The following is a 24,480-nucleotide window of genomic DNA, read 5'->3' on the forward strand; positions in this document are numbered from 1 at the left end:
TCGACCTGAAACATCAACTATTCATTTCCCTCCATAGATGCTGCCTGACTTGCTAAGTTCTTCCAACATTTTGTGTGTGTTTTGGTTTGTTTTAAAGTAACCACTGAAGGCACCATTGATTATTACAGCTTTTTGTTGTTACATATACTGTACTTCACAACAATAAATGGTAACTAAATGTCCTGACTTCCCGAAGGGTTGAACATTTTGAAGTACCTCATAATGATGACAAAAGATTGGAAAATAACATGCAAGTTTAAATACTGATGGCTTGCACTTTATTTTTTGCTTTGAAATGGTTCTTCTGCTTTTGTGGGTGATTAGGTAATTCCTGTGATTGCAGAAATCCAGGATATCACACATAGTCTAATAATGTAGTAGCTCTGTGTGTGTTTGTGCTGTTCACTCCAATCAAATATTAATGGGAATAACACTTAATAAAGTATACCATTATCTTATTATACTAACTTCAGTACAAGGAATCCTAATTATTATATTGTTTTGAACATTGAAAAAATATGCTAATTATAAATGGAGTGTAAGCAATTCTGTTTGAACAGCAAATTCTACTTCCATCTGTGTGTTAGATAAGACTCTAATCAATAGAATAAATATTATCAATAGAGTTTCTCACAACTTTACCAGGAATCTGAATACTGAGTCTGCCTTGTCTGAATATTCTTTGGATGATTGATGTGAGAGGGGGAGAGAAAGGAGGGGGAAGAGGAGGAGGAGGGGGGAGAGAGAGAGAGAGACAGAGACAGAGAGAGAGAAAAGAAAAACATATCTAATTCTGGAGGAATTTATCAAGTTAGGCAGTATCTATGGAGGAGAATGAACAGTCAACGTTTGGGGCTGAGACTCTTCTTTAGATTTGGAAAGAAATGGGGCAGAACCAAGAACAAGGAGGTGGGGGAGTGGAAAGAGTAGAGACTGGCAGGTGATAGGTGAGGGAGGTGTGTGGATGGGGACTGATGAAGTAAGAAGCTGGAAGAGGATAGGTAGAAGAGCTAAAGGGCTGAAGAAGAATGAATCTAATAGGAGAGGACAGTAGGCCAAGACTTAGGGAAGGAAAAGAGGAAGAGAGAGAGGTGAAGGACAGGTGAAGAGAAGGGAAGGGGTAAGAGGGTACCCAGAATAGGGAATGGAAAAAGAGAGAAGGAGGGAGGGATTAGAAATTGCCTCCAGCATTTTGTTTGTGTAGCTGGATTTCCAGCTTCTGCAGAATCTCATACTAAGAGAGAGAGAGGGCAATGTCAGGAGGAACAAGCAATAGTCTTCACCCTATTTCCTCTATATCCATGTTGATATCAGAATGCCACATATTTTTGCCATACCTGTTGGACACATCCCTTTGTCAGCCACTTGCCCGTAGTTTCCATGCATGAACCCATCACTCAATGGGAGGGGGAACATCCTCCCTGAGATGCCATCAAATGGAACTGAAAATTGTATTGTGAGGCTCTGACATGATTTAAAATCTACCAAATACAAACCAAAGACATTTGTTCTATCATAATTGCCAGTTGCCCAGAAGATATGGGATAGTATGGCTTGTGCTTTGTGGGATGATGCATGGATAATGATGCATATTCCATTGATAAGGATCATTATAGCAATTTTAAAGAGGAATAGAGACTATGGCTCAGTGATAGTAATAATGCCCAAGGTTCAGAAGAACAAGTCCATTGTGCATTATATGGAATGTAGATATCTGACTTAAGTGGAGTGCCTGTCTCGGGGTAGGTGACCAGTCCTTCCTAAAAATGTTCAGCGAATTTGACCCATTTTGGACTTGGGATTAGCAATGGAAGCCTCCAGCTTCGCGATGGTGCATGGACCATGATTATAGGATGGGGGGGGGGGGGGGGTCACAAGGCGACCACAATAGATGTACTCTTGGTAGAACACTGGGAATTTCCTTTGTATGCCATCAACTGGGATGTCCAATAGGAGACTGCCAACCAGCTACTGAACATGAAAGTTGATGATACATGACTGCTGTGGTCTCAGTTATTACAGCTGGAGGCAGGCTGGTAACAAGGGCAGCAACTAAAATGATCACCTACCAAGACTAGTAATCTAAACCTACCCTCACCCTCTCTGCCATGTAATCATATGAGCAGTAAGGACTGCTCCCAGATTTGACAAGCAGATTATTATTATTACTTAATTATTTATGGTTTTATATTGCTGTATTTCTACACTATTCTTGGTTGGCGCGGCAGTAACGAAACCCAATTTCCCTCGGGATCAATAAAGTATGTCTGTCTGTCTGTCTGAAGCAACACACACTGTCAGCAGGGATAACTCCCATATGTACCTTAAAGCATTGTTAGGGTGTAAATGGATCTGGGCATCTGTATTGATAATTTACTTCCTCTTGTTCACCACTGGCAAGGTGATCACAGAGTAAGTTGGGGAATAAATGAAGAGGGCAGAAAGGTATGAGTTCCATCCCTGGCAAACTGGGAGATGGCTTCTTACAGCACATTCCTTTGTGAGCATGTATTGTATGCAGTTGGTTCCTTTTCTCTTATCTGTTAAAAAAAATGGATGTGATGCTGTTCAGAAAAACTCTCTTATTTCGGAAGGAAAGATGCCAGTTTACAGTCATTGAATCAGAATCAGTTTTTTTTTATCACTAATTTACATGTTGTTAAATTTGTTGATGTGAGACAGTACAGTGTAATTTTATTTCTTTTAAAATGCATACACACTCACCTATCCACCTAGTTTACTTCATTTTGTTCACTTTCCCCAACCAACTCTACATCCTCAAATCGGTTTTCTTCTGCCCTTAATCCCCTTCACATCTTCTACCTATCACCTACCAACCCATTCCCCTCATGCAACCCATTCCCCGTGTGTGTGTGTGTGTGCGTGCCCTTAACTCCTGGTGGAGTCGTCGGGGTGCCGTCATTTTCGTGATTGCTCATCATACGGCGTGTCTTGGACATCTGAAACCTGGCAGAGACCATCCATCTCTGGCTAGATTCGAACTCAGGAGCCTTCGCTCTGAAGCCCAGCGCTGATGCCACTACGCCACTAGCCGGCCATATAGTGTTCAAGGTCAAAACCTTGGCATCAAGTTACATTGTAATTAGTTGTGTGACAAAAAGCATGGACAAAGGATAAGTTTCAAAGTATAGCACCAGATTGCGCATTGCAATTTCAGAATTCTTGTTTTTTTTTCCCCTGGCCTACTTTTATTTAGCCTTAGTAAATTCGACTAAAACATTTTAAATTAGAATTACATAAGGCAACAAGAACCTGAGGATGACAATTACAATTTTGCTTGGCAATATAAACACAGGCTTCTTGTAACAGTTTAGAATAGCTTTTGGTGGTATATTATTACAGCTGACAGGCCATAGGAAACAATCCTCACCACTGACGCCTATGTTTCCTTAAGATCTATTTATGTATATTGAGAATCATTGAAGTGCACAGTAGGGATGATGCCGACGCTGTTAAAAGTATATATTATATAAATATCTTTAGTTCAGTTGCATGTGATATTTTTGTTTGGGTGTTTTTAGTCACTGCAGTGTTAGATTTTCCAACTTGACAATTCATGATAAACAAATATACACCCTTCCAACACTTTTCACAGGCTCTGGTCCTCCCAAAGTGCTTCATAGCCAATTTTTTTCTTGAAGTACAGTTATCTCACATTGCAGGAAATGTGGTGGTCTGTTTTCACACAGGTTTTCATCGAGGCTTAACTATTGAGGGGAATCCTCACGCTTCTTCGATGTTTTGTTTTATGATCTTTCAAAGCCATGTTAAAGGGCAGATGCCATGCTGGTTTGGCGTCACAACTGACAGTCCAATACCTTGCCGTGGTAGTGAGCTACATTTTTGCGTTCAGCTGGATCTTGAGGTTTTGTTTGTGTGCCTAATTTAATGTTATCTCCTAACCAATCATAAAATGGCTTTTTAGCATTTTCTTTCCCTTTCTAGTTATTTCATAAAATGAGGGACAACACCTCATATTCTATATGTGCAGTCTACAACCCAACAACATGAACAGTTAAGTTTTCCAATTTTACCTAACCTTATCCTACAGTGAGTTATTCCTTCCCCACTTTCCCACTAATCCTTTTCCCACCCTCTGTGTCTCCTTGCAGTCCTCCTTCAGTGTCCCCAATTTTGCTCCCTTTCCTTCGATAGGAGGGCATGTACTATCGCGAGAGGCTGGATAAACTCGGGCTGTGTTCTCTGGAGGCTGAGGGGAGATCTGATAGATGTTTACAAAATTATGAGAGGCATAGATAGCGTGGACAGTGAGAGTCTGTTTCCCAGGGTTGAACTGTCAAACACCAGAGGGCATGCATCGAAGGCGAGAGAGGTTAAGTTCAAGGGGGATGATGGGAAAGTTTTGTTTACTCAGAGAGTCATGGATGCCTCTGATGTGCTGCCCAGTATGGTGGTAAGGGCAAATACGTTAGAGGCTTTTAAGGGACGTTTAGCCTGGTATGTGCTGTCTGATATGGTGGTACAGGCAAATACATCAGAGGCTTTTTAGACTAGATTAGATTCAACTTTATTGTCATTGTGCCGAGTACAGATACAAAGCCAAATGAAATGCAGTTAGCATCTAACCAGAAATGAAAAGAATAGTGTTAATTACAAAATAACTGCGAATAAAAAGTAAGTGCTACAGCACACAAATATAGAAGTACTGAGACAGTACAATATGGGCGCAATACTGCTTAGCGCTGTGATGTGAGGTTCAGCAGGGTCACAGCCTCAGGGAAGAAGCTCTTCCTGTGCCTGCTGGTGCGGGAGCAGAGGCTCCTGTTGCGCCGATCGGATGGCAGGAGAGTAAAAGTCCATGGTTAGGGTGAGATGCATCCTTGATAATGCCTTTCGCCCTGCCCAGGCAGCATTTATGGTAGATGTTCTCAATAGTGGGCAAAGAGATGTTTAGATAATCACACGGATATAAGGAAGATGGAGGGATATGGACATGGTGTGGGTAGGAGGAATTAATGTTAGGGTGTTTTTGATTTGCATTTTGTTTGGTACAACTTGTGTGCTGAATGGCCTGTTCCAGTGCAGTACTAGTTCTAGTCACCATTCCCCATGTTCTAGTCCACATTCAACCATTACCCATCTTTGCCCTCTTCCACCCACAGGTTTCATCCACCCACTATAAACACAGTTCACCCACAGTCCATTCACCCTCAGCCTCTGTCCCACACCTATATGATTCTAGTTCCATCTGTCATTCTCCTCTCTCCTAATGGTTCCCATTATTATCTCTTGTACTTAACAGAGTCCAGCAACAGTTGTGCTTTGTGTTGCCTCTAGTCTACACGCTCCCTTACCCCTACCTTGCTCTATTTTTCTCTCAAAATTTTCTTTCTCTCTCTCCCTCTCTTTTTCTGTCTACCCCCTTCCTTCCATCTATCATTCACCTGCCACCATCTCCCAACTCCACCCCTGCACCCTCACCTATGTGGCACAAATTGTCTCTCATCTTAACACCCCTCCTCAATCCACCAATCATCTTGATCTCCTTTCTCACCAATCCCTCTTTAGACTGGCCAGCTCATCTCACCACCCTGACCTGTCTCAGGGGTTCAACCTGAAATGTCAACAATTGTGTTCCTCCCATAGATGCTTTTCGACCCACTGAGTTCCAACAATAGACTTTTGTTGCTGTGCAATTTCTTGTGTCACAATTCATAAAATGAATTGTTTGAATAATGTTTAATGTTTGAATAAGAACGGTTCTTTCTGTATTCGTATTCAGGTCAGCAGCACAGAGAGGGAGCTCTGAGATGGCATTTATTTTGCATTGACCCCTGTACGATAGATGATTGATAATTGCAGATTTAGATGAGATGATTACATCAATCCTCCTGTAATTGTTAAAATAGCAATGGTAAAATTAGTAACGTGTCACTGACAATCTGCATATAACTGAGCTCTTTTTTTTTCATTGCTCAGTTTAGAATTTGGATCGAAAGCGCAGTACACTGCAGCCGTGAATGAATTTCTGCACCATGATGGTTGTGTTTCTGGGGCCTGGAAATAGATACATAGGAATACGTAACGTGTATCATGCATACTAATTATTTTAAAGATTTCCTTCATTCTCTTCCGGAGCCTGCTCTAGCACAGTCTTCAGCCCCTTTCACTGCAGTGTTCTCTAACTGTATTACAGCACATCATGATTTGGAAATCAGGTAGGTCACAAACTTGTAATAATCAATTTGAGAATGAAAGATTTATAAATGGCATCCTTCATTATCATCATCATCATCGTTATGAGCAGTATCGTATGACGTGGGTGATCATAGACTATAACCATGATTGCTCCTGGCAAATTTTTTCTGCAGAAGTTGTTTGTCTTTTCCTTCTTCTGGGCAGTGTCTTTACAAGATGGGTGATCTCAGCCATTACCAATACTCTTCAGAGGTTGTCTGCCTGGCATCAGTGATTGCATAACCAAGACTTGTGATATGCACCAGCTGCTCATCTGACTGTCCACCACCTACTCCCATGGCTTCACGAGACCCTGATTGGGGTGGGGGGGGGGGGGTTGCTAAGCAGGTACTACATTTTGCTCAAGGGTGACCTGCAGGCTAGCGGAGGGAAGGCGCACCTTACATCTCCTTTGGTAGGGACGTATCTCCATCCTGTCACCTGCTTGTAAATTTTTAATAATCAATTTGAGAATGAAAGATTTTAAAATGGCATCGTTATGCATCTACAACCAATAACCAAAATATTCAGTTTGGATTCTATACCACTTCGGCAGTAAATTAACTTCCACTTTTAAATGCTAATATTCCATGCTTCTGCAACAAAGGTCATAATTTTTTTCGAGTGTAACCAATGTGTACTGTTGTAATACTACTGAGTGAAGCAAGAATCTGCGTCTATGTGAAACTTTACTTGAGATGTGAGAGAGTATACTTACTTCTGTAAAGGGTAATACTAAGTGATGGTAAATTCCTTGTATTGCTTCTGGTTATCTTTATAAATCTTAGAGATTATAATCTCATACTTGAAATTCTTAAGAATAGGGAACTAGGTTCTGTACTTGACAAAGCATTGTCATGGTCCTGACTGAACGGTGGCAGGCATCCAAGTTTTGGCACTTCAATTCCCTGATGTGTGGCTAGCTACTGCTGTTCCTTTAAGACTCACACTGCCCATTATTGTTTGCCAAATTTCTTCATGGAACGTCTGTGCTTAAAGGGCTCATGCTGAGCACTCAGTGTTTAATTGTAGGAGTTCTATTTTGTCTTTGGATTTTGTTTTGTGCCATCTTGTTTATTTCAGGTCTGTATCTGAGTTAATTCTGGAGCTGACTCTGCAGTTTGGATTCTCCACCATCTATAGCTCTCTCATTATAGGCAAGTATTTTCAACTTAAGTTTTAGTTAGAATCCACACTTACAACTAACTTTTCTCAAACACTCAGGTACAATTCGATGTTGTATATAATTTCAACTTAAATTGTCAGATTTATTTTTATCTTTGGTTTTTCAAAACTGGACTTCATTCATAATATACAATAAACAGTAAAAGTCTTTTTACATTCATGTAAAATCAATACATTCAGTAGTGTCAGTTGTTTTTAAAACCCTAACACCACTGCAATTACAACTTAAATTTTAAGGTGGTGTGGTGTTGACAGCCTTTTGTGTTAGCTCTGGTACATTATTCTAAAATCTGGCTATTTCTCACTTATCAAAATGATCATGTGATTTTCCTGGAATTATTAGCCCTTTATAGAGGTCAGCACATTGGATAAACATTAGTTCTTTTCAGCATAAATTAATACTTGAGTAGGTTGGTTTTGGGGAGTGAAACTTTGCATATGTGGTTGAATTAAAAATCAAAAAGGCATTGAAGAGAGTAAAGAAAATAGTTTTGAAAATTGTTTTTATGATGCAGTTTTACATAGATTTAGAGAGACTGGATCATTTGATTTTGTAGCAGAGGGGATTTGATATAGAAGAGATTAAAAAGATTAGCTTTATTTGTCACATATACATCGAAACATACAATGAAATGTTAGTTTCCACCAATGACCAACACTGGCCAAGGACGTGCTGGGGGCACCCCACAGATTACTAACCCACAACACTAACCTGTATGGTTTTGGAATGTGGGAGGAAACTGGAGCACCTGGAGGAATCCCAGGAGGTCACAGGTAGAATATGCAAACTCCTTACTGACACCGGTGGGGATTAAACATGGATCTCTGGCACCATAAAGCATCGTGCTAACTGCTACACTACCATAATGCTTTGGCAGAGTGGTTACTAGTAGGTTGTTTGCTCTGACTGGGTCAGAGGTCACAGGTTTAAAATAAAGGGGAAGAAAATCAAGAGTGAAATTAAACTGAAACCTTTTTTTAAATGGCATGTTATTAAAATCTGCATCCTGTTCTTCAAAAAGGAACTCAGCATGATGGAAGAAAAAAATCACAAGACTATGGGGAAAGAACCTGTGGATGGAACTAGCAATTGCTCTGGAAGAGACCCGGCATGGTTGTAATTGGCCAAATGGAGTCCTGTACACTAACCATCTTGTAATTCTTTGAAACCATTGTTGATTCCAGAGCATAGAACTTGAAATTACTTTGCTAGAATGGTCATTAATTGCCTCACATCCAAATTTTCTTCTCTTCTTATCATTCAGGCATTGACTGAGCTGATAGATGATTTTAACTTTTATTTCAAATTTCCAAAATCTTTATCAATGAAATATTGGTCTGTAAAAATACTTGGAGAGGGGCTGAAGTTGATACTAAACTGAGCTCCTCCATTGTTCCTCCCTTCTGCTTAGTATTTTCTGGTTTTTGTTGCCTCCATTCCAGTGATTATTGTCAGTTCTTGGGCGCGCAATGATTATTTCATTGCAGGCGGAATGCTATATTTGGGTAAGACATTAAACTGAAGCCCCCTCTTTATCCCTTTCTCCCATTGTCCACTCTCCTCTCCTGTCAGATTCCTTCCCTACCCACCTGGCTTCATCTATCACCTTCTAATTATTCCCCTTCCCCTTCCCCCAACTTTTTAATTCTGACATCTTTCCCTCTCTTTTCCAATCCTGAAGAAGGGTCTCGACACAAAACATCAACTGTTTATTCATTTCTATAGATGCTGTCTGACCTGCTGAGTTCCTCCAACATTTTCCGTGTGTTGCTTTGGACTTTCAGCATCTTCAGAATCTCTTGTGGGCTTATGAAGTCCCATTAGTCTTCTTCGTAGGAAGCAAAATATCTGCATACTGCTGTTTGAAGAAGAGCTCTGGAGCTCCCCCCATGATCCAAACCAATATTTTTTCCAAAGTTAACAAATCTAAAAAGCAGATTTTCTGATCATCATCTTTATCAGTGTGATTGGGATCTTGCTGGGTACACTCTGCTTTAACAGGTTCAATATTAAATTCATTATTTAAAGGCATTGAGGTTGTTAAAAATGCTATCTGAATGCAAAACCAAATGATTTTGATGTTGGATATATAATTTATTGAACCTCGTCATGAATTCCTCTGGTTAATATTTAAAATGATTATGTAACTGAATCATTACTACTGGTTAAAAATTAACGGAACAGAGGAAAATTCTGGATCTCCATATTAACAAATAAGCTCTTATAAAATAGGTTCAGAAAAGCATTTGCAGCTTTGAACAATGGATGAGAAATCATCAGTTACTGTATGTTATTGTCCTGTGAAGTTTGTTTTCTGATGTACTGATTGTACAACTACAGTAATACACAAATAGATTAAACTGCTTGGCAACCAGAAGATATAGCCAACATTTAAATCTAAACATTTTTGTTATAATAAGATAATGGTTCGGTGCCTGTTATTATCAGGCCCGAGCTTTTAATTAACAAGCCTTATTTTAGTATCAACTTTGAAGCTAATGAGGGGCACTGTGAATTGGCAGGAGCTGGATATTACCTAGAGCTCATAGTTCTCACAGTAACCTTAGCTTCAAATGTAGTTCTGGCAAATTTGTTTGTGAACCGAAGGGTAAAATATAAATAATTCACAGCTACCTTTGCTTCTTGTCTCCTAGCTATGATCTTGCATCACATTTCATTGGGATACAAAAAACTACAGATGTGGGAATCCACAGTAACAAATAATCTACTGGAAAAACTCAGCAGGTCGCAAAGGAAGAAAAGGAATTGTCAATGTTTTGGGTCGAAAGCTGGAATCAGGACTAATTTGCAGGTAAAAAGGGGTAAGCAGATACAAAGACAGTCCCTTTGACACTAGTCCAATAATAACTGAAGAAAGTGATGTTTGCTTGCATATGTGCTACCTGTCTCCATCCCCACACTCAAACTACTGGCACCACCAGTATGAGCTCTCACACGCAATGAGGTTTAAATTCTTCTACCCTTCCCTGCTGGTGACTCTGACACTGTCTAGATCTCCTACAACCCAGGTAAGAGACTTTTCGTTGGAAATGTGCTGATTATCCGTCAGCAATTCCGATGAATGGTCTTTGACCTGAAATATTAGTTCTGTTTCTCGTTCCACAGATGCTGCCTGATTTTCTGAGTGTTTCCAACATTTTCTAATTTTACTTTAGTTTACTCGGACCTGTTGCTCCTTCTTTCACATCTTCTGTTTTTTGTGTCTGATTCTCTACAACAGTGGTTCCAAATCTGGGGTCGATGGACCCCTTGGTTAATGGTAGGGCTCCGTGGCTTAAGAAGGTTGGGAACCCCTACTGTACAATAATACTTTCTTTATAATGAAGTACATGTTTCTCTGTTCACACATTTCTCAAAGCCAAAAACCAAAAATTATGGAAATATTCAATAAATCAAGCCATGCCTGTAGTTAAACTTTTCACCAGAACTTTAAAATCTGTAATATTTTGTTTACACAAATTATTTGGACACCATGGTAGCGTAGTGGTTAACGCAATGTTATTACATCTTGGGGCCTCACAGAGTTCTGGGTTCAATTTTGATGTCATCTTTAAGAATTCTGTACGGCCTCCTGTGGAATGCAAGGTGCTCCATTTCCCCTCCGCAATCCAAAGACATGCCGTTAAGTAGGTTAATTGGTCATTGTAAATTCCCCTGTGATTAGGTTAGAGTTAAATCAGAGGTTGCTGGCTGACATGGCTTGAAGGACCAGAATGGCCTATTCTGCACTGTATCTCAATTAATAAATAAATATATAAATCTCTAGCTTTTGCTGTGACCCACTGTATGCCTTGTGTCATTAATGCAAACAATTGTTCCTTTTAAGATAAAACGGAAAATGCTGAAAATGCAACTAAGGTCAACGGGACCATGTTCTATCTTGCTTGGTTCTGCAACAGTTAATAGTTAGTGCTGCAGGCAAGAAGACCTTGTGGAAAATTTCCATTCGTGCAAACCACACTGTGTAATAGTTTGCTCAGTCAAATCGCTGCAGTAAAAACAGAAGGAAGACAAGCTTTAAAGGAGTTTCAAAACAGACCAGGCCTGTTTTTGACACAGCTGTCAGTTTCTTTGTGTTAGGAACACATACCAAATGCTGGAGGAACTCAGCAGGCCAGGCTGTATCTATGGAAAAGAGTACAGTGGACATTTCGGTCCAAGACCTTTCAGCAAGACTGGAGAAAAGAAGATGAGAAGTACCCTGTAGATTTAAAAGGTGGAGGAGAGGAAGGAGAAACACAAGGTATAGGTGAGGGGGAGGGGTGGAATAAAGAGCTGGTGAACGAGATACAGGGCTGGAGAAGGGAGAATCTAATAGAAGAGGACAGAAGGCCATGAAGAAAGAAAAGGGGGGCAGGAGCACCAGAGGAAGGCAACGGGTCAGCAAGGAGATAAGGAGAGGGGATGGGGAATAGTGAGGGGGGTGCATTACTAGATGTTTGAGAAATCAATGTTCATGCCATCAGGTTGGAGGCCACCCAGATGGAATATGAGGAGTTGTGCCTTCGAGCTGAATGTGGCCTCATCACGACAGTAGAGGAGGCCATAGATTGACATATTGGAGTGGGAAGTAGAATTAAAATGGGATCCCGCTTCTTCTGGCATATGGAGTGCAGGTGCTCGACGAAGCGGTCTCCCAATCTACGTCAGGTCTCACCAATATACAGGAGGCCATTCAGGGCCTCAAACAGTCCTTCCAGTTGAGGTGACACATCACCTGCGAATCTATTGGGGTTATATACTGTGTCCAGTGCTCCCAACGTGGCCTCCTACATAGATGACATTAATGCTGCCTGACCTGCTGAGTGTGTTGCTTGGATTTCCACCATCTGCAGATTTTCTCTCATTTGTCTCTGTGTTAGCAGCTAGTATTCAACAGGACCTCACTTGAGTTCAAAACTATTTGATGTTGGAGCTTATTAGCACAATCCTATTATGTAAACAAAAGACCATTTTACAGCAAAGACTACATTTTTGTAGGGAAATGTAAATCTGATAATCATACGTGCGTACCCAGACTCAGTTTTAGTCCTGGTTAATCTGTTGTCAGTTCATGATTGAAACAAAGAATACTGGAGGCTGAAGAACTCTGATTGGGCAAACGGCTTATCTTGGCTCCATCCGCCAAAAGTGGAACTTCCTGGTGGCCAAACATCTTAATTCCAATTCCCATCCCTGTTCTGTTGTGTCAGACCATGGCTTCCTCTTGTGCAAAGATAAGGCCACCTTCAGGGTGGAGGAGCAACACCTTATATTCCTTCTGGGTTGCCTCCAACCTGATGGCATGAATATCGATTTCTACTTCTAGTAAAAATATTTTTGCCTCCCCCTCCCCTCTTCTTCTATTCCGCACTCTGGTCTTTTACCTCTTCTCACCTGCCTATCAACTCCCCCGGGTCCCCTCCTCCTTCCCTTTCTCCTGTGGTCCACTCTCCTCTCCTATTAGATTCCTTCCTCTCCAGCCCTTTACCTTCCCCACCCACCTGGCTTCACCTATCTCTTTCTAGCCCTTCTCCTTCCCCTTGCTCCACCTTTTTATTCTGGCATTTTTCCCTTCCTTCTCGGACCTGAAGGGTCTTGATCCGAACTATCAACTGTATATTCATCTCCATTGATGTTGCCTGACCTGGTGAGCTACCCCGGTATTTTTTGGGTGTTGTTTTGGATTTCCAGCATCTGCAGGCTTTCTCATGTTTATAGTTTACCATAGCAGTGATCCCTCACCTTCTGTACATTTCTGAAACATAGAACTATTCGCAGCCATCTTCTCAAAGCACTGGAGAGGTGGCATCCATGATCTTTCTGCAATATTATCCAAACTCAATAAGAGGATAAGAAAACTAATGGCAGCATATTCAGCATTAAAGCTCTATTTACACTTGGTTGTCTCCAGTAGGCAGGCACTTCATTTGCAAGCCCAACATCAGTCTCTAAGGTTCTCACAAGAGATTGGATTGTGGAGATGAGTTCTCAAAGCTTCCATGGAAAACTTATAACATAGGTAAAGTGCTCCTTCCCTATGCTAGCCTGCAGGTCATCTTTGGGCAAGGTGTAGTACCCGCTTAGCACTGAGAGATCAGGGTCATGTGAAGCCATGGGAGCAGGTGGTGGATGGTCATATGAGCAGCTGGTGCATATCACAAGTCCTGGTTGTGCAATTACTGACGCCAGGCAGACAACCTCTGAAGAGCATTGATAATGGCTAGGGTCACTCATCTTGTAAAGACACTGTCCTGAAGAAGGGAATGCCAAACCACTTCTGTACAAAAATTTACCAAGAACCATCATGGCCATGGATAGACCATGATGCCCATGTTATACAACACGGCACATAATGAACAAACTGCATTGTGGCAATTTCCTCTGGGTATTGTCCATAACTGCTCAAAATGGAGGAAAATTTGGATGTCACAAGAATCTTCAAGTCCCTTCATCAGGAGCAGAGAGAAACTCTGCTGAAATAGAACATGGAGGGTGTCACCTCCCAAACTAACCATATCCCTTCAACCCTTTCCTGCCCCACCAGAGCTGAGGTTCCAGGTCACTGATTGGCTTCATCAGCCATCTCAAAACCCGTGGAGCTGAAGTCAAAACAAACCATCCTCAAGTAACTTCCTAACAAAACAACAGAGGCAAACAGGCATGCAGTATTTACCCCTGTCAATCTATTCTTCACCAAATAAACATCACACACGAGGTCCATCCAAGAGATTATTGAACAGTGAGATAGAAGTTCTTCTTCAGCATTTTCTTATCTTCTGCCCAATGTAAGTGGAGGAGGGGGAAAAGAGATAGATTTAAAAAGTAGCTTTATATGTCACATGTATATCAAAACATTGAAACATGCAGTGATATGCATCGTTTGCATCCCTGACCATCCCAGTCCAAGGATGTGCTGCGGGCAGCCCACAAGAGTCACCACACATCCAGTGCCAACATGGCAGGCCAATAGCCTACTAAATCTAAACCTAACCTGCACACCTTTGGAATGCAGGAGGAACTGGAGAGCAGAGGAAACCCACACAGTCAGGAGGAAACCATACAAACATCAGCAGTTATTGAATCCCGATTGGTGATTGCTGGCGCTGTAAAGCATTGCACTAGCTGCTGCACTGCTGCACCGCTCTTAATCAAACAAATTAATTTTGAAGTTATTTTGTGTTATGTAATCCTTATTTGAGATAAACTTAAATCAGTAACATTTTTTTGCAATCTAGCTTACAGCCAAAGTGGAGCCAAAACTTGTCTGACAAAATGCCAGACAAACAAATCCGTGATCAAGGGGAAAGGTTAATGATTAGTGATATAAACGTACCCTGCCATGAGATATCCAGAACTGATACAGTAAATACAGGATGTGGAATCGGATTATTCGGAAGGAGGAGAGCCGATGCACCTTTATGTCTGGTGAAGGATTTAGTGCAGCTATTCTAATTAAGTAGCAGCCAAGAAACCGATAGGTTCAAATTAGTCTGTTAATTATGCCTGTTCTCTCTTAGGATCCATGGCCAATTAACTGCATGGTATCAAGCATGGGTAAGGGATACCAGAGCATTGGTAATATGTCAACAATTGAGGACTGGTGATGCTGGAATTTTAAAATGCTCATCTCCATTCCAGACATTACATATTTTCTCTCTTGTTGTTCATTCAAAATTCTTTAGCAATACTCTTCTGCCTCTGTAAGAATTATAATTCCTAGACAAACCCGGAGGCCAAGTCCATAAATTTGTTCTGCAGAAAATATAATATTGATGGGCAGCCATTTGGGACTTTGTTTTCACTGAGAGAATACCCTACATCATGTTTAATGGTATGACATTCATGATAAATGAGAAAGATTCAGGAGAGAAAAAACGACACAAAACTGACTCTCTGTTTTAGCATCTGCAGCAGCAAATTGCATTTCCCACTAATGTAAAATTGTACCATGTTATTGCACCATTCAAAGTGAAACTAGAGGTATCCCAGTTTCAATTGTGAGTGCAGAAGAACATACAGAAACAACACCATGTGCACAAAAAGGAATTGTCAATCTGGCGATGCGAGAATACCAGACAGCAGGCATAGTACTATAAATGACAGAAGCAGCATTCCATAGACAATCAGCAATCTTGTAAATGGCTGGCCAAGTGAAGCCAGAAACAAATAATGGAGGGAAATGAGACAATAGAGGAATAACACTCCTTGAACACTATCTTCATGACAACAGAACCCCACCATATTATTACAGAAGCTAACTCATAAATCTATGTTGTCATCTTCAAAACAAATGCTGACTGGATAAATCATAAAAAAACTTAGTCCTTAAACATTCATTTTACCAGACATCAAGAAGGCACCGGCAGATTGGATATAACTACAACTCACATACAGTACTGTGAAAATGTCTTAGGCACATATATATAGCTAGGGTGCCTAAGACTTCAGCTCAGTACTCTATTTGTCAATGTGGAGTGGAGAGTGAGCTTGCAAATCTGGCGGGAGCAAAGGATGTTGGGAATGGCAAGGGTGGAGCACCAAAGGAGGGGTCTGAGTTAGGTGGCAGAGAAGAAGTGCTGGGGTGGGGGGGGGGGTGGCACAGGTGTAGACTCACCCAGCTCTGAGACACCAGCCAAGGTCATCTAATAGAGCTGAGGAAGAGCCAACAGGTTTACAAGTAAATGATGTAATCTGTAATATGAATATAAGGAAGGTCAAGCCAATGATTGGGTACAACTGCAGATAGGGCAAAGAGTTAAGTTGTACCACAGAGGCAAAAGAATGCAGAACTGAAGGTGGTGGATTTAAATGCACGTAGCATTCGGAATAAAGTGGACGAACTCATGGTGCAATTAGAGATTAGTCGGTGTGATGTTGTGGGCATCACTGAGTTGTGGCTGAAAGAAGGCCATAGTTGGGAGGTAAGTATCAAAGGACATACTTTGTATCGAAAGGACAGGCAGAAAGGCATAAGCGTTGGTGTGGCTATATTGGTAAGAGTGGATGTCATTCACTTAGAAAGAGGTGGCATAGGGTCAGAGAATGCCATATCTTTGTGAGTGGAGTTAAGAAACTGCAAGGACAAAGAAACCATTATAGGAATCATATGTACACCTCCAAATAGAAGCTAAGATGCGGGTTGAGATTGCAAAGGGAGTTGGAAAGAGCATGTAATAAGGTACTGTCATAATTATAATGGGGGACTTCAAAATGCAAAGGAATTGGGAAAACCAGGTTGGTGTCCAATTGCAAGAGAGGGTACTTGTAGCCTACAAGCTGTAGAGCAGCTTTTGCTTGAGCCTAGTAGGGGAAAGGCAATCTTAGAATGAGTATTGTGTAATAATCACAATTTTATTAGTCAGCTTAGTGTAAAGGAACTCTTAGGGGTCAGTGATCATAACGTGATTGAACTCATACTGCAGTTTGAGAGGGAGAAGCATAAGTCAAATTTATCAATATCGTAATGGTTAAAGGGAATTACAGAGGCATGAGAAAGGATCTTACCCAGGTGGATTGAAGGAGGATACTGGCATGAATGATGGCAGAACAAAAGTTTCTGGGAATAGTTCACAAGGCACAAGATAGATATGTCCCACAGAAGTTGTTCTCAAATGGCAGAGCTAGGCAACTGTGGCTGACATGGGAAGTTAAGGACTGCATAAAAGCCAAGGAAAGGACATATAAAATAGCAAAAGTGAGTGGGAAGCTGGATGATTGGGAAAGCTTTTAAAATCTAACAAAAGGCAATTAAAAAAGCTATAAGAAGGGAAAAGATGAACTATGAGGGCAAACTAGCTGATAATATAAAGCAGGATACTAAAGTTTTCTCAGTTATATAAAGAATAAAAGAGAGATGGAAGTTGATATTGGACGACTGGAAAATGATGCTGGTGAGGTAGTAAAGAGGAACAAAGAAATGACAGATAAACTTAATGGGTACTTTGCTTCAGTCTTTACTGTGGAATGCCAGAGGTCCATAAGTGTCAGGGAGCAGGAGTGAGTGCTATTGCTATTACAAAGGAATAAGTGCTAGGCAAGCTCAAAGGTCCTCAGGTGGATAAGTCACCTGGACCAGATGGACTACATCCCAGAAAGAGGTTGCTGAAGAGATAACGGATGCACTGATCATGATCTTTCAAGAATCTCTTGATTCTGGCATGGTCTGGGAGGACTGAAATATTGCAAGTATCACTCCACTCTTTAAGAAGGGAGGAAATTATAGGCCAGTTAGCTTAACCTCAGTGGTTGGGAAAGTGCTCAAGTCCTTTATTAAGGATGAGATTTCAGGGTATTTGGAGTCTAATGTTAAAATAAGTCAAAGTCAGCATGGTTTATATGAAGAGAAATCTTGCCTGACAAACTTGTTAGAGTTCTTCGAGGAAGTAACAAACAGGATGGACAAAGGAGAAGTAGTGGATGTCATTTACTTAGATTTTCAGAAGGCAATTGATAAGGTGCTTCACAGGAGGCTGCTTAACAAGATGAAATCCTATGGCGTTACTGGAAACATACTGCTATGGATAGAGGAATGGCTGACAGGCAGGAGGCAACAAGTGGGAATAAAGGGGGTCGTTTCTGGTTGGCTGCTAGTGACATGGTGTTCCTCAGGGATCAGTATTGGGACAACTACTTTTCACATTGTCAATGATTTTGATAATGGAATTAACGGCTTTGTAGTAAAGTTTGCAGATGATATGAAGATAGGTGGAGGGGTAGGTAGTGCTGAGGAAACAATGTGATTGCAGAGGGCTTAGACAAATTAGAAGAATGGGCAAAAAAGTGGCGGATGAAATACAGTGTCGGGAAATATCTGATAATGCATTTTGCTAAAAGGAACAATAGTGCAGACTATTATCTAAATGGGGAGAAAATTCAAACATCAGAGGTGCAAAGGTACTTAGGAGTCCTCGTGCAAGACCTCCAGAAGGTTAATTTACAGGTTGAGTCTGTGGTAAAGAAGGCAAATGCAATGTTGACGTTTATTTCAAGAGGAATAGAATATAAAAACAAGGAGATAATGCTGAAGCTTTATAAAACACTAGTCAGGTCGCACTTAGGGTATTGTCAATAGTTTTTGGGCTCCTTATCTCAAAAAGGATGTATTACCATTGAAAAGAGACCCGAGGAGGTTCACAAGGATCATTTCAGGAGTGAAGGGGTTAACATATGAGGAGCGTTTGGCAGCTTTGGGCATGTACTTAATTGGAATTTAGAAGAATGTGGGGGTATCTCATTGAAACCTGCTGAGTGTTGGAAGAATTAGATAAGGTGGATGTGTAGAGGGTGTTTCCTCTGGATGGGATACCAAAACTGAGGGGCAACCTTTTAGAACAGAAGTAAGGAGTAATTCTTTTAACTAAGAAACGATGAATCTATGTAACGCCCTGCCACTGACCGTGGTGGAGGCCAAATCCATGGGTATATTCGAAGCGGAAGTTGATAGATTCCTGATTGGTTGGGGCATCAAGGGATGGTGAGAGGGTAAGTGCATGGGGTTCAATAGGATTTGGGATCAGCCATGATGAAATGGCAGAGCAGACTCGATGGACTGAATGGCCTAATTCTGCTCTTATGATCTTGTGGAAGTCTAATTCCTTGGTTCTACCCAAAGTGGTTGCCAGTCATGTCTGCATGCTCCACCTTTGGAATAGTATTGTAAAATCTGCTTTGGCGTCACTGCCTTCTCAGGTTTCACATGCAGCATTCAGACACTCATTTCTGTTCCCTACCACGTGCTGTTGGCACACTGAAGCGTGTTTTCCAATCCACTTTGTTTTCTAATCTCTTCAAACGCATGATGTATTAGCTCACTTCCTGCTGTGATAACATCATCAACATCAAAGAGGGACCAATGGAAATCTTCCTACTAGAGCAAATTTCCGAGCTGTACCACCTATGTCTATCAGGTTTAAGACAGGGAATGATAGTACCAAGTCTATACTTCATGAATCATAACTGAGCACTGAGAAAGACAACCTCACAATGAGTCACATTGGAATCCCTGCTACTTTACGTCAAAGCAGATACAGTGTGTCATATAATATAGCAGTTAATTTATTGGGCTGGCAGTGGAGCTCAGGACACATGAGTTTGAATCCTCTCATGGAAACGGAATTTTAATTCAAATAAACAAATATTTGCAATTAAATGGTAACCTTGAAACCTGCTGATTGATTTTACAAACCTATTTAATTCACTAATGTTTATCACAGTCTGACAATATTTGTGTCACTATTCAAACCCAGCAATAGTTGACTCTTAACTACTAGTAATGTAATTGTTCAATGCAGGAGTCATCAGATGTTGCAATTAAATGTTGGGATTGCCAGTGCAGTCAACATCCTGAAAGAAAATATAGTTTTTTTTAAGAAGAGCCCTTGGCAACACATGGCTCCCATGATAGAATTTGCTTGTAAGACTTCTTAGAGACAGGAGTAAGCATATTCAATTTTCCTATTTGTTCCTAAAGCAAGAATAACTTCTATGTTCTCTTACGGGGTAAAATAAACATGTTAGCACTCCCATATCTGCATTGCATTACATTTTAGGTTTACATCTCCCTCTACATTTTTTTAAATCTGACATTCACTTTTCACCATCTTTCTTATCAATCTTTCTCTCAATCTCCTTTTATTTATTCCATCCTCCTACTTTATGTCCTTCAAGTTGTTGCTCTTCCGTTGTTACTTTTTTAATCCATGTTCCATATTCCATTTTCTTACCCAGCACACGCCGAACTGCCCCTTTTCTTTGGTACCAAATTATTGCCTCCGCTGTCTGCTATTCCACTCGCCAGCTTGGTTTCAGTTATTTTGCCTTGACCTGAATATTGATTGTCCTTGGCCTCGTCTCTGTTGACATCACATGGAAGATTAACTAGTCCATAATGCTTGTCCCTGTTATGCATTTATTTTATTTATTAAATAAGCCAGGTTGTATACTGAAATAGAAGAGTCAATGCTGATAATTATGCCCTACAAATACACTGACTGGACTATTTATCAAAGTCCAGTTAGTGAGAGGTTTTTTTTTAATGCAATCTTATGTGCTAGCTGAACTGTGTGGAAGCATGTGGATCAACTCTGCATTTTCCACCAAGAAGTTAAGAAGAATTCTACTGAAAAACTTACTAAATAAAGTTTCTTTAAATAAAGATTGACCATTGTATTATTCTCAAAAGCTCAATTTCCAAGGATACTCTTCATTGTTTTCAGTTAGAAATATAAAGTTGTTTAAATTACTGTTTGAGGGTTGTTGAAGGCTCTTCAAAATCTTTCAGAAGTCAGTTGTTACAAAAAGTTTTAAAATATATGTAATCTTCATAATAGTTATGCAGTTTATAAAATAAACTCAAAGCTTGTAAACTAATTGTTGTCACATTGATTACTTTAAGTGCATCTCATGGCTCTTCTGAACACATACTGGTCAATGTTGCTTCTAGCCATGGTTCTGGCTGCTCTATTCCCCTCCATCCTTGAATTAAGGACAAGTGATTCAAATGCACAAAGCTTTGGGGCAGAAAACAGCTGTGTTAGTAGAGAAGCTGCCTCACCACTCCAGTACATCAAGTTCAGTCCTGGCCTCCTGCCATTTGTCGCTAATGGTTTGTATCTGGAGGGAGTTGATGGAAATGTGGGGAGAATAAATAGAATTAATGTCATATTAGTTAAATGGGTGATTGGTAGTTAACATAGACTTAGTAAGATGAATGGCTTGTTTCTGTGTTGTGTCTCTTTATGTCTTTTCCAACATGATGGATCACAGATCTATGATAGAAAACTAGATTTGGGAGTAGAGGTTATTTATATGCATGGGCTGTAAATTCAGTAGCATTTTTCAAAAAGGTGCACAATTGAAAAGAGGAAATAATTGCAGGTTACAGGGAAAGGACAGAGGAGGAGCTCTAATTGGTTTCTTGTTCAAAGAGCTGGCAGAAGTATAATGGCCTAAGTGTTCTCCTGTACTAAACGATTCAATGAGTCACGTTCCCAAATATTGTGAATAGAGAGCTGTATGGTACAGCTTGATTCAGCTCTCATGTAGCTTGACACATATTTCCGGAAGTACATTCCTGTCATCATAATGTGTTTGTATAAGTTCAACATAGCAGTGGATCCATAAATCTCTCCCATTATTTTGTTTACAAGAGTTAATGCATGTAAAAACTTGTGCCTGTGTTAGGCAGAAAAGGTAAATCAAAGTAGTGATCTCTGCTATTGTTACTGATATTCTTTCTAGGTGACCGGCCAAGCTGCAATAACTTGTGCACGCTTAATAATGTAGCAGTATTTGCATTTGTGTTCTGTCAATTGTCCATAGTTTCAGCACATTTTGTGCACTCCCATAGCTTTGGTCTCACTTTATTATTATTGTTCTTCAGGTTATTGATCAGAGTGAAACCAGAATTTAAAAAAAGGCCACAAAACCAGAGGATAACTTCCAAATAACTACACAAACAATAGTGTGGGCTTGGGTTTTGGTATTATTTTTTCCTCAGAGGCAAATTAAAGAGTGAAAGTCACAAGACTCTGCATAAACATACTCTCAAGTTCAACTAATGATTTGAGTGCTGGTTGGACTTCCAGCTCTGCTACCAAATGGGCTTTAACAGCCATCATCATCATTATGTGCAGTGTCATAAGACATTAGAGCTTATGGTCTATGATTATAGATCTTGGCATACTTCTACAGAAATAGTTTGGCCTTGCCTTCTTCTGGGCAGTGTTTTACAAGATGGGTGACCCCAGCCATTACCAATACTCTTCAGAGATTGTTTGCCTGGAGTCAGTGGTCACATAACCAGGACTTGTGGTATGCTCCAGCTGCTCATCCAACCATCCACTAACTGCTCCCATGGCTTCACGTGACCCTGATCAGGGATGGGGGGGCTAAGCAGGTGCCATACCTTGGTCAAGGTTGACCTGCAGGTTATGGGAGGGAAGGAGCACCTTACACCTCCTTTGGTAGAGACTTATCTCCATCCTGACACCCTTTCTAAGAGTCTGTTATTTATGGTGTTTTCTGGCAGCATGTGCAAGAAGTTAAAGAGCCCACTTACATTTGCAACATCGCTAATGAATATGTTGGGGTGATAATTCAATAAGGTGAAAGATTTATAGCAAGTTGATGTATAATGATGCAGTATAGGTTACCATTGAAAATTGTTTCTGACTTAGGGGGAAGCTCTTATGTAACCTGGGGACTCCCTGTACTGGATTTTCTCATTCATTGTAAACAATTCCATTCCTGGAAAACATGATCATGACATTTCTCCTCGTCACCTGCCTCAATTTCACTTCTTGGTCTACTAGCCAATAGATATTATCAATTCAGTGCTATGCACATTCAGTTAACTTTGTGCATTTTAAAGATAAAGATGGACTTTTACCTCTGGCTTACTTTTATGAATCATGCTTATGCTGCAATCCATTCCAAAAGATATGACTAAAGACTATCTGAAGTCACGGAACTGCAGGCTGCACCCAACACTGTCACTTTAAACCATCAGAGCAAAAAATAGATGTTGCACACATCGATAATACTAAGAAGTACGTCAATAACGCTGGGAATTCTTTTGCCATGGTAGAGTGGATATTACATAGAACTTTATGAGTATGGATGCTATTTCTATTAGTCTCCATCCCTGTAAATCATTATAATCCCTATAAATCAATATCATCTTGGGTGATCTGATCTTGATTTCATCTCTAATTCCCTATATATTCATCATTGTTCTTAACTTTTCTTTACACCAAAAAGTCAGTGGACTATGCCCCCGTAAGGGTGATGGGCTTAAGTAATATCATGTGAATTTAATCACAAAGCTCATTGATTCTTGATGAACAAACCATGTGTTATCTCAAGCAAACAGAAAGTGCTGGAGTACTGAAAAATGAACATTTTTATTCCAAGACATTAACTTTGCCTTTGAACCATTACACCTGTTTGTAACCCTCTCACCAGGGCTCAGGTATAAACTTAGCTAACTCTGCTAACAGCCAAGTGACTCAACGGTGCAAAGGCTACTTTTCATAAACAATATACACCTAAGGTCAGTATGATTCGGGGTTCTACCAAACAGGAAAGTTAGGATTTTCAAATTAAGGAATATAGTTGTAATGAAGGTTGTGTAAATACTGCCCATACACAGTTATCGGTAGCACAGAAATGACATATCGTACACCAGTGTGAAATTATAAAGAAAGTATATTTACCAAATTTTCAACTTTAGGATTGAACTGAAAATACACTTGGGCTAAGATGTTAACTGTCCTGTGCTATCACCAGTGGGCTCATCAGTTGATCTGCCACCTGTCTTCGGGAGTTTCAGCCCGCTCTATGATCAAGACTCCCTCGAAGCGGTGGGCCAGCAGTGCTAAAGCACCACCTCTCACTGGTGAGCTTAAAAACTTGGCATCTGCTTGGTCACCTCCATCCAACAGATAGTCTACTCTTCGGGTGTCTATACAACTACTGAAAAAGCAAAGAAAATTAAAAGCACCCATTACAATTAAACGTTGAAGTTCATTTCTGGAGTAGTCGGGCTACATTGCTTTACTCACGCACTGGAACCATGGTGTGCGTGAAAGCACCCACCACATTCCAAACTTCCCTCAAAGACTATCTTGAATAAATTGGCTCTCTCTGGAGTATTGGCCCTTCTGTCTTGGAGCCATTCATCTACACAAAGCACTTCTTGCAACAGGGACTCTTCTTCCAATGGCATCCTGCCCTGCTCTGCAGCTCCTGTCAAAAGACCCCAAATCAGACTACAGTCCTTCAGAAATCTGATCCCACCCAGCTCTCCTGGATCTTCCACTGGGCAGAAAGTTACAATTGATTACCACAACATTCCTTACTTGGACAATATGGCTTCTTATCTTTAATCAAAGCCAAAACATTCTTGCCTGCAGAACACACTTACTTTACAGAAAACTGCTAAATAAAATACTTCACAGCATAACAGTGGAAATCTTAACTGGGGAAGTACATGTTAAAAAAATTCTGCCAAGCTGATTCCTAAAGGATACAAGATGTATTATACAGTAACTTTTATAGTTTTGTTGAATAAT

The 24,480-nt window shown here is 40.5% G+C and overlaps 2 protein-coding genes across 4 annotated transcripts in view; one reads left to right on the forward strand and one right to left on the reverse strand.

The window, feature by feature from the left end:
• The window catches only part of bsg (basigin), a 35,941-nt gene extending 34,547 nt beyond the window's left edge, over positions 1-1,394 (reverse strand). Inside the window, exon 1 of the mRNA XM_059992396.1 lies at positions 1,338-1,394. Within this exon, the coding sequence (XP_059848379.1) occupies positions 1,338-1,394 (57 nt within the window). The remainder of the gene's footprint in view (positions 1-1,337) is intronic.
• spmap2 (sperm microtubule associated protein 2) overlaps positions 1-24,480 on the forward strand; it is a 246,595-nt gene that overhangs the window by 2,980 nt on the left and 219,135 nt on the right. Inside the window, exons 1-2 of one of the 3 annotated variants that reach the window (XM_059991164.1) lie at positions 7,390-9,690; positions 10,060-10,217. The exons of 1 other annotated variant lie outside the window; for it this stretch is intronic. The gene's annotated coding sequence lies outside the window, so the exon portion shown is untranslated. Of the gene's footprint in view, positions 1-7,389; positions 9,691-10,059; positions 10,228-24,480 lie in introns of those variants that run through there. One more of the 3 variants, XM_059991166.1, reaches the window with a different exon arrangement.

This window comes from Hypanus sabinus, chromosome 16 (assembly GCF_030144855.1).
Source record: "Hypanus sabinus isolate sHypSab1 chromosome 16, sHypSab1.hap1, whole genome shotgun sequence".
Lineage (NCBI taxonomy): Eukaryota > Metazoa > Chordata > Chondrichthyes > Myliobatiformes > Dasyatidae > Hypanus > Hypanus sabinus.